Source organism: Anguilla anguilla, chromosome 16 (genome assembly GCF_013347855.1).
Source record: "Anguilla anguilla isolate fAngAng1 chromosome 16, fAngAng1.pri, whole genome shotgun sequence".
NCBI lineage: Eukaryota > Metazoa > Chordata > Actinopteri > Anguilliformes > Anguillidae > Anguilla > Anguilla anguilla.
In genome coordinates this window covers 23,398,732-23,411,540 of record NC_049216.1, presented here as the reverse complement: position 1 = coordinate 23,411,540, position 12,809 = coordinate 23,398,732, and the positions used below count along the sequence as shown (strand labels likewise).

Genomic DNA, 12,809 nt, shown 5'->3' with positions numbered 1-12,809 from the left:
GTATCGGTGGTCACTTCAATAATATTCAGCTAACAGAACATTCCCCAGTAGATGGATAGAATTCAGGGTGGCTTCATTTGGGGTTAGGTCATTCTTTGACTCACCACAGTGTGGTGCTAAAGGTGCAGGAAGTTAGTTTAAGCTTTTCTTAGTTGCCAGTTAGAACCCAAAACCATTTTGCTAAAGCAATTGAATGAGCCAAGTTAGATGTGATTACCAGTTATCACTGTCATATTTTTCAAAATGTTAAATGCCTAAGAACCCCCCCCCCCCCCATTCCAAAAAAAGATAAATATGAGTTGACTTTTTCTAACAAAATTCATGGTAGGTCCTGAGATGCTAGTTTAATACTTTTGTGCTTTGGTTATTGCGTACAGTACAGGTCAATCTGAATATATTGGCATTGAATGACATCTGTTAATGTACGAATAGGAAATGAAGTCTCAGTTTCTGGTAAGCAAAGCCCTTAGGTGGACATCAGACCTCCAAGCCGTTTAGTTCAGAGTTTGGGTCACTGCCCCAGGTATTGGTTACAGATGGTCAGCTATGGGAGGTATTCTGTTCAAAGCGCCTGCAGGAAATTCTGCCAGCAGTGATTTGGAACAATGGAGAGTTTTTTTTTCCCCGCTTCCCAGTGACGCCACATTGGCTCATTTTAAAAATATGTGGCATGCACTCAGTTTTCAAATACCATATGGAGTGCTTGGAAGGGTCAGATTTTATCCTTTGGGACTGTCCTTAGAGTATGTTCTGAGCATCTGGGCGGGAATATAAATGAGTGGCATTTTTGGATGGAGCTCCACATTCATCATGCAAATAAACATCAATACAGGTCATCCTGAATTCATGCTCTAAATCTGCAGGATTCACTAACCCAAAATGCTTTTTAAACATCAATACAAAATTCAATGCTGGTTTTGCCTCAAGATCAACAAGTTAATACACAGCACATTTTAAATGCACTGCTACATGTAATGTAAAAAAACAGACCACATCATAAATATGGTTGGAGCAGGTTTGGTAAAACCTGCAGCAAGCACTATGCTGCTGCATACATGTACACTAAAAAGATCCAGTGACACTTGAATCTGGGCAAATGCATGCTAATACCTGAATTATCCAGAAATGTCCAATGAGATTTAGAGAGGGATGGGGAGTTTGTCACTGTCCAAAATATACCCAGCTATCTCAATTGCTATTACAAATTCCAGACAGGAAGAATTTTGCTCTTTGCAGCAGTCTAGACAGGAGAAAAAGCATACACACACAAAGCCACATGCTGAGAAATATCCACATTGCCTGTGTGAGAAATCAGTGCTCAGGACCTGGTCTGGGCATGAAAAACACAGTTCACATAAGCCAGGGTTGCACAACCCCCTTTTCTAGAGGGCTGGTGGGTTCACTGCTTTTGGTTTCAACCAATTAATTCTGAATGACTGCAGCAGGGCAGTTTACTCCCTTTTTGTCTGACCTCAGTGAAATTAATTTCAGCAAGAACACATGCCATTCTGCACCTGTTGCTCAGGACTACGTCATATCAGATCTTTTAAAAATAAATTTAAAAAACTTGGGCTAATTAAGAGCAGAAATTTTGGCTGTAAGTGCGCACCTCTGAAATAAGCTTACAGAAATGGCATGCCACACGGTTTACAGGAGTGAGGTGAATATTGATTGGGGGACCATAGCCTGGACTCAATGACTAAGCGCACAGACATGCATGTGGTGTGGTGTGCTGTGCCAGTCAGGTGCTGAGCTCTTGATTCAGTTCAACTCCTCAGACATGGATCCACAAATACTATAACATTTCCAGTTGTTTCTCAGTGTAGCAAAAAGGAAGGACAGCCCCCTTAAAAAGCAAGGCCTCATTCTTACCTTCCATGTTAGGGGACCATCCACTTGAGGGCGGAGTTGAGCAGGTCTGCTGGGCTTCCAGGTGGTTTCCTGTAGGCTTGGGAAGGAATAAAATCCAGGTCACAGACATAACCGCAGGATGGGATGAGTAAACCTTCATGCTGCTGGCTACTGTTCTAACAGATAAATCTCTAACCTTGCTTGGTAATCACTGAGCTGCTGTTTTTGTCATGTACACTACTTCACTCAAATAAGTTTACTTCAGCAATTCTATGCACTGATTGTACCAATATTCTTGTGCTTTTTTTCCTGCAAAGTGGAATTTTATTGTATTCATTAATTATTAATGATTAAATAAGTTTTAATTTGACCAATGATATTAAATAACAGAATTGGGGTAAATTCCATATGACAAATATAGGAGTTGATGATGGGAGTTTTAGGCCAGAGCTAGCTGTACAGGGCCCATAACCTTTAGCCATCAATCTTCCATAAGCAGCCCTGGGGGATATTGCACAATAAGTTGTCAGTTCATCTCCCCTCTGTTCTTCCATCAAATAGGCAGACTTGGGAATTCCCTCTAGCCCTTGCTTTTTATTCATCTTGGAAAGTACATGAGAAAGCAAATGTGTACTGTTCTGCTCACCACACTATGAGAGACTTAGAAGCTGTTGGGAAAAGTGGAAAAACACTAAGTTTGTTCTGTGTATTAATGTTAGAGAAAGCCTCCAGACGCATATTTAATATATTTAGGCTCAACATAAGTCTAAGGGGGTTTTAGAGAATTGTTTTCTGCACCAGTTAAATCAAAGGAGCAAGGGGTCTAAATTATTTAGTGGTAAATGTCACATTGATATCAGGGGCCTCATTTATAAAAATGTTCTTAGATTTATACTTGAACTTAGTCTTAAGATCATTTCCGACAGCGTGCTTACGTTCGATTCATAAAAGGTACTGAGCATAAAAAACCTTGCTTACGCAGGTTCTAAGAAGCCCATTTGTAACTTACAATCCTGTGATCTATAAATCTCAAATTAACTTTAAAATGACGGCACCTGAACATGCCTTACAATCAGCGATTTCCCCTTATATAACGCTAGCACAAATTAGAGTTTAGCCAGGAATAACCATGGACCAAAAGAGAAAAGCAAACTTTGGAACACAAGATCACGGCGATGGTAGAGGAGATTGAAGACAGGCAACACATATTATTCAGTGGACCAAATAGTGGGTTGACAAACAAAGCCAAACAGGTAGCTTGGGAGTGTGTTGCCGCTGCAGTGAACGAGGTGGGGCAGCAAGACAGAACTATGGCTGATCTGAAAAAGAAATGGTCTGACCTTAAACTGCAAGGGGAAAAAAATAGCCATACATAACCAGCAGGAAAATCATTTACGTCAAGTCTAGACTTTGCGTAGAGATAAGATCATTTCCACGTCAAAGTAAGGTTTTATAAATAACTACTTGTACGTGGTTTTCTGCGCAAGTCATACTTAAGATTAAAATTGTTTGTAAGTCTCTTGTATAAATGAGGCCCCAGTAGTTTTTCCTGCAGAGTTGTTGATGTATGGGGTGTATGTATGATGCACAGCTTCCCGGGTCATGTTGTAGGAGCTGACGCTATCCATACTGAGGGCATAATGACAACCCCTCGCTATAAGGCCCATCATACATTCTTGTTATCAGAGACATTGTAAAAGGTTCATGGGTACAGGAATCGAGATCCTTCGTGGAGAAGGTGTTGGAGCATCTCAGATGGACAGCACCCATGTAGACAGGACAAAGAGATCAAACTCAACCACATCAGCATGACGGAGCTCCTTTACACCGAGAACCTGTTTTTATTGTGAAATTACTGTTACTTAAGCCCCCTCACTGGTGTGAGGAGACACTGGAAACGAGTGATAGTTTCATGCCTCTCACCCTGGACGATGGCATTGACTGCAACCATGTGAGTGCGCGACTCCAGGACATGGTTACTGTCACAGACATCAGAACGACATACGCAACTACACAGAAGAATTTTATCATTATAAGCACCATTACAAAAACCCTTTCATGTAGGGTTTGTTTTCATCTTATTAAAAAAATGCTTCCATTATTTAAAAAAGTGGCATGATTACAGTATAAACACACAAAATCGCACGTAGTACAGAGGAAACAGCATGGAGAGGTCGTTGAGCTAAATTTGTTTGGTTGCAGTGATAACTTGAATTCTTCATGAGAGGTTGCTGTTTTGGCCACTGTATTTTGTAAATATATCAGTACTGGATTAACAAAAAAACAAGTAAGTTGTTGCTAGCACCAATTAATACTGTATGATAAAAAAGCAGATGTATTTAAGTTTGAAAGATGGAGAACAAAGTTGTTCAGAAAAAATTCCTTAATGTCCAAACAGACTTCAGCTTGTGTCAGGCGGTGAAAACTCAGGATCAATGCTACCATGTCATCCAGGCTACGCATCAAGATTTTTCACACTGCTACAGCCTTTCACATAAGGCCTGAGAGCGGATGGTTTAGGAAATTTTATCCCCCACCCCCCTCCAGTTGCACACTTACTTCTGACTGAGACCCACCGGCCTTGCTGAATAGCAGAGACAGACTAGAATAAGAGACCCCCCCCCCCCTCCCCTCCCCCCACAGACACTGCCCGTCCCTCTCTTCACCCATATCTCTTTGGATACAAGCCTTTTAATTTCATCCTCTCATGAAGAGTTAATGGAGGACGATCTGCACTTTCATTTTCAGTGCGTCTCCCAGCTGTCCTGTGAGGTAGTCTTTGGTGTTCTCCTCCTCCAGTCGAGCTAGCTCCTCCTTCCTGTACAGAGGCACACTGCCGATCTGTAAATAATACGCTCCGGGACGCACTTTCTTCTTGGTCAGGTGGAGGTAGCTGATTCCGTCCCTCTGGTTGATTTTGAAGAGGCCCTCGTCGTTCCCATGTTCTAAGACGTACAAGACGTGGTCGGTGAGAGCGGAGAGAGCTGGGATGAACTCCAGCAGGTGCTGTTTGTGGTTCAGGTCACTGATGTTGAAACTTAACAGCAGGGTGTCATCAATGTCGACGCTCGCCAAGCTGATGGTCTCCGGTTCATTCTGCGAATCACAAACAAATACAATATCCCAGTAAAGACCAAAACCAAATCAAATATGACTTTCCAATAAAAAGCAGATGAGAGCATGTTCAAATAAGAACTATTGTAACACAAGACTACCGTAAAAAAGAAAAAAAACCTCAGTTTAATTTGTCTCTTTTAGCAGCTCGGCTGAAAACCTGTGTACCTGAGAATGTACGTGCGGCTCCTCGTTGGTTCCATTAGTACTGCGGCGGCTCCTGCCCTTCTTGGGATAGCCGTTGATTTTGCACTCGTAGCACGCTTCTGGGGAAAGTGCGTTATCATCCCCGGCACCCCCCTGCTCAGCTTCTGGGGATCCCAAACCTAACCCTGAGACACAGTGACTGGAACACAAACGCATCACAGGAGGAGTCAATACTAGAGCTATGAATTTGAATACATTTGACACTAATAATTTTATGGCTCACAATATCAAAAAAATCCAACCGGTTTCCTTTCCTTTCTCAGGCTGTGTCTGAAGCAGTAAAACTAAATAACACTCCAGACAGAATCAGAGCTAGGACGTCTTTCACTCTTAGAGGCAGGAAAATGGATATTGGTAAATTAACCTGTTATTCATGCAGGATCTCATTTATGTATATTACTGAGAATGAATACATAATACTGTACATTCTTGAGTGACTTAATATAAAGAGTTCTAGATTCAATTTGTTGTTGCTGATTATAATATTTGGCCTCATCTCTAATCAGAGGTTATCACAGACAGTAGTGCTGGATATTGATAAGGTGTGGAGGGAAGCGCTGACCCGTGCCCGGCCCTGTAGAACCCGGGGGGGCAGCCACACAGGTAGCCCCCGTTGGTGTTGGAGCAGCCGTGGCTGCAGGGGTTTTGGGAGGAGCACTCGTTGACGTCCTGGCAGCCGACGCCGTGTTGCTGGAAGTTGAAGCCAGCGGGGCAGATGCAGCGGAAGCTGCCCAGCGTGTTGTGGCAGGCGGCATCGCCGCACACCTGGCTGCCCTGGCACTCGTTCTCATCTGCGCGGCAAACACAGGGGCGTGGCCGCCATCGTAACATTAACAGACAGCCCGGCGCTGTTCTCCACTCACTTCTCCGTGCGCAGGCAGGCAGTACGGCAGGCTGTGCAATGCATTGTGGGATTCGCTGCGGTGCTCACCCACGCACTGGTTCCACTGGTAATGCTGGAGGTAGCCCTGTGGGCAGTTGCATCGGTAGCCGCCAATCATGTTCTGACAGCCGTGCTGGCACTGATGGTTACCGTCACACTCATCCGTATCTGCTGGGCCGAACACACATACACACACACACAAACACGCAGAAACACACAGGCACACGCACACAAACACAAGCACAAACACACACACATGCTCTTAACCGCAGTATGCCATGGGACATTTGCACTAATACACAGATGACTGACAGTGGGGAGAGCGAGAGAGTTTTTTCTCAGTTAAACACTTTGTTAAACAATAAAAATATGCAGACCACAGCATCGGGATTTGACATCAGGGCCTCGAGCTGTCTTCAGTGGTCACGTGATTTTGGTGAGTCTGCCGCCCATGTTTCAAGAAATACCCCCCACCCCTCCCCTACATGCCAAAGCATTAGTAAGACACCCCTGGGTGCCAGACCTGTGCAGCTGTGTCTGCTGGGATCCATGGAAAAGCCTCGCTGGCACTCGCAGCTGAAACTGCCTGGGCTGTTCTGGCAGACCCCGTTAGACCCGCAAATGCCCGGGTCTGAGGTGCACTCATTATTATCTGCACAGAGAGAGGTAAGAGAACACAGTAAGAGTACAACAATAATGTACAAAGCAATAATCTCCACTGAGCTACAAATATGGGAGGTAGCAAAAAATGGCATAGGTGAAATTAGGGGACTGAACCTTTGTTTGAGAATTAATAACAAGCCATGACTCCCCAACCCTGGTCCTAATTTGCCATGGGGTCTGTTGGTTTCCACAGCTTCTCAGCACTTAATTGCGCCATTAAAACAGTCCATTATGCAGTTATCCCACCCCACCTGGTTTATTGGGTACAAACTGCTTGTTGATAATAGGGTGTAAATAAAAGCCAGCAGACCCTGCTGCCCTCCAGGGCCAGGTTTGTGGAGCACTGGTGTAGGCTGTAAACCTCTGTGGAGCCTGTGTGTGCTGCATTTATGTCATTACACTTAAGATCAGGGAGGAAAGGGGGAACAACAGCCAGACAAACCCAGCAGCTCTGCCAGACCTCACGTCACAAGTGTGCAAGTTCAGCACGACAGACATCTGCAATTCACCTGACCAGAGGGCTACTACCAATTACAGTTAACCCTTAAAACCTACAGCCTGCACTGCCAGGACTGGCATGTGGCTGGGATCCTCTTTAGGTTGCCATGTTTTGCTCTGACGTGGCTGAAATGTTCAGTAGTGTGGCAAAGTTCAGGCACAAGTGTAGTTAGGCTCACTAAAATCCTCTCTGCAGGATGAACACACCCAGTCTGTCATTTCTCGCTGGTTAGTGGCTTTCCTCTGTGTAACGCTTACCTCATTTCACAGGCATAACACTGAGCTCATGGGAGCAGTAGCCACGATTGGCAGCTCTCACCGTATCCATGGAAGCAGGCGGCTCAAAGCTACACAACAGGTAACTGTTTGTAGCTACAAATCTGTCTAGCTTAATTCAGCATTCAATTTATCAAATTTAAACTGGCAACTCTGCGGACCATGAAAAAAACTTCAAAGGAGTTTTTAGACTTTTTAAATGGAAAACAATTAAAGACAAATGCATCCATTAGTTCAGCATGGCATGGCTTATGCTCTCAGGTATACTGCAGTACATTGTGTGTGTGTGTGTGTGTGTGTGTATCCGTGTATGTGTGTGCGTGTGTGAGTGAGTGTGGTGAGTGAGTGTGCGTGTGTGTCTCAGTGCCAGCCCTAGCCTTTGAGGGGCCCTAAGCAGGATTTCATATGCGGACCCCACAACCCACCCATTTGCTTAACAATGTAATTTATTGGCTTGGGCCAGCTCTGGTGTGTGTGGCTGTAAGAAATGTGAATGTGTGTGTTTGTAGGATAGTGTGTGTGTAGGTTTGAGTGCACCCACATGCGGGTGTCTGTGTGCATCGTACCTATGCAGGTAGTGTGGTGCTGTGTGAACCCAGGTGGGCATTTACAGGTGAAGCTGCCAATGGTGTTCACACACAGGAACTGGCAGTTATGCTGTTTGGTTGCGCATTCGTCCACGTCTGCAGGAGAGAACAGGCACAGAGAGCAGAGCATTACAGCACTGCTTTAAATAAAATACAGGCCCTTGTTTTGGGTGTAACAGTATATTGCTTTGCTGTGGATGACGGTACCTGCACAGTCTCACCTTTGCAGCTCTTGCCGTCCTCCTGCAGCAGGTAACCCCGGGGGCAGGAGCACTGGTACCCCCCATCAGTATTTTTACAGATGAAGTTGCAGGGCTTTGGAGCCTGGATACATTCATCCACATCTGGGACACCAAGAGTAAAACCAGGTCTATAAAAGGTGAACCTGGTCTTCACCAGGTCTATAAAATCACACCTCATACAAAACGTGAACCTGGTATGGAAGGCATGCCCAAAGTTATGAGCTTAGTGGGACAAATAAGGCCCAACCTGAACCTCAGCACTGACCAAACCCAAAATAAGTTTAAAAAATATACATTATAAGAAGAATCTTGGCAGGTATCGGTTATTATATTTTGGTAAATCCCTTACCCACACATGTGGACCCGGTGATGTCTGTGGTGTACCCCGGCTTGCAGATGCAATTGTAGGAGCCGAGAGAGTTCACACACTGGCCGTTTCGGCAGAGGTTGGCTATGACACGACACTCATTGATGTCTGAAGGACAGAACGAAAAGAAAAGAAAAACATCCTTCATGAATTCTCGCCTCAGCACATAGCTACAGCACGGAGTGCTCAAAGCAGTGAGGCAGGCGCAGCAGTCAATCACTGCACACTCCAAGGGCCACTGCTTCCACTACTGTGACCTGGGTGCACCTAACATTGGCAGGTCTCTGTCTGAGGGGATATCAGTACAGACTTAACCAACTCATTTTCCAACTAATCTCCACCCATGTGTACCCTCCCCTATAAACACACAGAAACCTCTGCTGAGTGAGGCCTCCGTCGGGGTGCGCTACCTTTGCCGTCAGTGGTGTAGCCGGGGCCCATCGGGCACAACTTCTTGTAGGCCGTAGTGCCACGCAGGGGGCAGAGCTCACAGGAGGGCCCCCAGCCCCGCCCGCCGTCGCAGCAGCACTCTGACTTGGTGACACTGTTCCTGCTGCTAAAGGACGTCTGGCACAGGGTTTGGAGCACTTCCATGAAGCAGAGGCCTTCTCTGTTATCTGCAGGGGGGGAGGAGGGTTCACTGAAGTCACACCCTACCCATAATGCACTTCTGTGAAGCAGACGCCTTCTCTGTTATCTGCAGGGGGGAGGAGGGTTCACTGAAGTCACACCCTACCCATAATGCACTTCTGTGAAGCAGACGCCTTCTCTGTTATCTGCAGGGGGGAGGAGGGTTCACTGAGGTCACACCCTACCCACAATGCACCTCTGTTAAGCAGAAGCCTTCTCTGTTATCTGCAGGGGGGGAGGAGGGTTCACTGAGGTCACACCCTACCCATAATGCACCTCTGTGAGGCAGAAGCCTTCTCTGTTATCTGCAGGGGGGAAGGGTTCACTGAGGTCACACCATACCCATAATGCACCTCTGTTAAGCAGAATCATTCTGTTATCTGCAGGTCAGGGGAAAGATTTCCAAGGTTACATCCTACCCATAACACACCTTCTACAAGTCTGCTCCCCTCATGAAGGCAGTACTGAGCAGGACCCTGGTCAGAATCCATCTAAAATTTAAGACTGCATTAATGCTACTAAAGGAAAGAAGACAGGATCTGAAAATCTGGGCTAAATGCTGCTGGAATAACAGTGATTATCTGTTATGACATGTTGACTGTTATGACAGTAACACAAGTGTCTGGCGGAGGGGGGATGCTCTTCATTTACTGAGTTCCTCTCACAGGAGTCATGTTTAATACCCAGACAGTATGCAGACAAGAAGGAGGTACACTGATAGCTTTAGTTTTGATGGCAGCAGCCAAATGTTTTTCACCTTTGACTTTAAAGGGGACTGTGCCCCTCAGGACACCACAGACGAGAGGTTTGCACTGTTTCCATGGCGTCCTCACAACGGGAAGGAAACCGCACCTGATAAAAGCAGCCCTCTTTCTCTCTGGATCTGTGGGAACCTCTGTGTGCACCCGTGTACAGTCTCTCTCTCTCTCTCTCTCGCCCTCTCGCCCTCTCTCTCTCACTCTCTCACTCTCTCACACACACACACACAGTCTCGCCTGCACTAACACACATGCATACATTCAAACACACATTCTATCACACACACACACACACACACACACACACACACACACAGGAATAAGGCGTGATATTTACCGATGCATTCGGTCTGAGTGGGGTTGGCACTGAAGCCGTCGTTACACTTGCATCGGTAGCTGCCGACGGTGTTCTCACAGCGACCGTTCACACAGATACCCGGCTTGACTGCGCATTCGTTCAAATCTGGCCCGAAACACAACAGGCATGTGACACACAAACAATGCGCAGGCGGAAGACAGGCCGACCAAAAGGCTTCGGCCTGTATTCAGTCAGCACGTGCCCTTAACTGAGACTCATAAGCAGACATTGGTGTCAGATGTTTTCTTAGCAAACTCACTTTGGCGAGTTCGTTTTAGTGATTGCTCAACTGACCAAAGTGTGTTTGTGAAGAAAAAAATGATTTAATTTAATTAAAGACTGAATTCCACACTTTGACTATCATGCCCTGGTGGCCATTTTGTGGGTAGCAGTGTGCTTTATAATGCCAGGCGCTGTTCGGTAAACACAATAAAAAACATACCACAGAGGCAACAAGCACAAAAGTAATAAAATATACCAGAAGAACAGTGTCTAACAATTATGCTTTCAGGAAACCTTTTTTCAGCAGGCCAACAGAGAGGCTGGCATTGGGCTATAACAGCAGCATTACTGCAACAGATTACATGGAACATTACTGCAGGTTAACATGAGAAAAAGAAGGCCTTACCCATACACCGCTCTCTGCTGGGCTGTGGGATATATCCCGGGGAGCAGATGCACATGTACGTGCCGATCAGATTCTTACAGGTCATTCCCTTGGACTCACAGTCATGGACACCTTCCTCACACTCATCCTGGTCTACAAGATACACACACATTTGTGTAAGAATGTGAGTCTGTATGAAAATATAAACATGTACTGAATGTGTGTGCTTGCGCATGAGTGGTAGAAACGTGTTGTGGAGAGGGCAATGCATTTACACATACACATATAGGTGTGTGTGTGTGCATGTGTGTGTGCACGTGTAAGGGGGGGGGGGGGAGCCCAAAGCATGTAACGGTCTATAAACGACCCAGTCAATAAAATCACAGCCACAGGCCACCCAGGGGGAAACGTAACCCTGTTCTTTATGAGTGTTTAAACATCCAGATAATACGCAGTATACAGATGTAAAGTAATGTAAATACTATGGTGGAGTCCTGAGAGTGAGCGACCCCACCTGCCAGCACTTACTGCCTATTTGCCATGCACCAGTCTCATATATAAAAGTACCCTCTCAATTCTGAAGTCATCATGCAGGTGTGTGTATGTGTCTGTGTGTGTGTGTGTGTGTGTTTGTATGTGTGTGTCTTCCTGTTTCGGCTTCAGTAAAAATGCAACAAAGAGCAGCAGTTCTCTGATTGGCTGACTCGAGGGAAGATTCAAGATTCAATACTTTATTGCCATACAGCTTAGTTGTTAGGAATTTGCCTCAGTGTGCGTGCTCATGACAGAACAGCACACAATCACAGCAAAATAGTCAAGACACATAATGACTCACCTTTGCACATTCTGCCGTCCTCGCGTAGGACATAGCCAGTGGGGCATTTACACTCATAGGACCCCTCCGTGTTGACACAGCGAAACGCACAGAGCAAAGGATTCTGGGAACACTCATTCACATCTGCAGAGACCGGCAACAGATCATCAGCACTAGACAGCCACCAGAATTTAGAGCAAATCTATTCAGAAATATTTGCTTTGATACTTTCATTTTGTGTCAATAAGTGTTCATAATAAAATCAATAATCGATAAGTTCACAAGAATGCACTGATGCCCATAAAAGGAAAAAAACAAAAACAAGTAAAAATCCTAAATTTGGGTTGTACCTTCACAGGTCATCATCGGCCCAGGCTCGTAGCCCTCGTCACACGTGCACTCGAACGCTCCGACCACATTGGTGCATGTCCCGTTGCCACACGGGTTGCCCAGCTCACACTCATTCGTATCTATGGAAACAGTGAAGGATCATGGCCCATCTCTTTCTCTCTCCCCATCTCCTCCCCCTATCTCTCCCTTTGTCACTCCCTCCCCCCTGCCTCTCTCCCCCTCTACTTCCTTCTCCCCTGTCTTTCACCCCCACCACCTTTCTCGCTCCCTCCCTCCCCTCTCAAACTGGTGTATGCTGTCCCCATTAGACCAGTCATGGCTCACCTTCACAGTTGATCCCGGTGAAGTCGAGCCGGAATCCGAAGGAGCACTCACAGCGGAAGGAGCCGTCCGTGTTAATGCACTGCCCGTTCCTGCAGATGCCAGGATTGTCTGCACACTCGTCTATATCTGTCTCACACAGAACATTCATCAGCATTTGTGAGAAAATGTGCTAAATCAGCCAGCCTGGAACCAACCAACCAACCAATCAACCTACGAATCAATCAATCAATCAATCAATATCATCTTTATTCGGTGTAGTGCTCTTTGCATCTGGACTGT

The 12,809-nt window shown here is 45.8% G+C and overlaps 1 protein-coding gene across 1 annotated transcript in view; it reads right to left on the bottom strand.

Moving 5' to 3' along the window:
* Positions 1–3,660: 3,660 nt before the first annotated feature.
* Positions 3,661–12,809, bottom strand: part of LOC118215399 (fibrillin-1-like) — a 54,831-nt gene continuing 45,682 nt past the window's right edge. Inside the window, exons 53-66 of the mRNA XM_035396147.1 lie at positions 12,531–12,656; positions 12,206–12,325; positions 11,877–11,999; positions 11,063–11,194; positions 10,414–10,539; positions 9,099–9,305; positions 8,671–8,796; positions 8,301–8,423; positions 8,059–8,175; positions 6,579–6,707; positions 6,104–6,223; positions 5,735–5,963; positions 5,134–5,311; positions 3,661–4,947 (exon numbers count right to left, since the gene is read on the bottom strand). Coding sequence (XP_035252038.1) covers positions 4,567–4,947; positions 5,134–5,311; positions 5,735–5,963; positions 6,104–6,223; positions 6,579–6,707; positions 8,059–8,175; positions 8,301–8,423; positions 8,671–8,796; positions 9,099–9,305; positions 10,414–10,539; positions 11,063–11,194; positions 11,877–11,999; positions 12,206–12,325; positions 12,531–12,656 — 2,237 coding nt within the window. The 3' untranslated portion in view covers positions 3,661–4,566. The remainder of the gene's footprint in view (positions 4,948–5,133; positions 5,312–5,734; positions 5,964–6,103; positions 6,224–6,578; positions 6,708–8,058; positions 8,176–8,300; positions 8,424–8,670; positions 8,797–9,098; positions 9,306–10,413; positions 10,540–11,062; positions 11,195–11,876; positions 12,000–12,205; positions 12,326–12,530; positions 12,657–12,809) is intronic.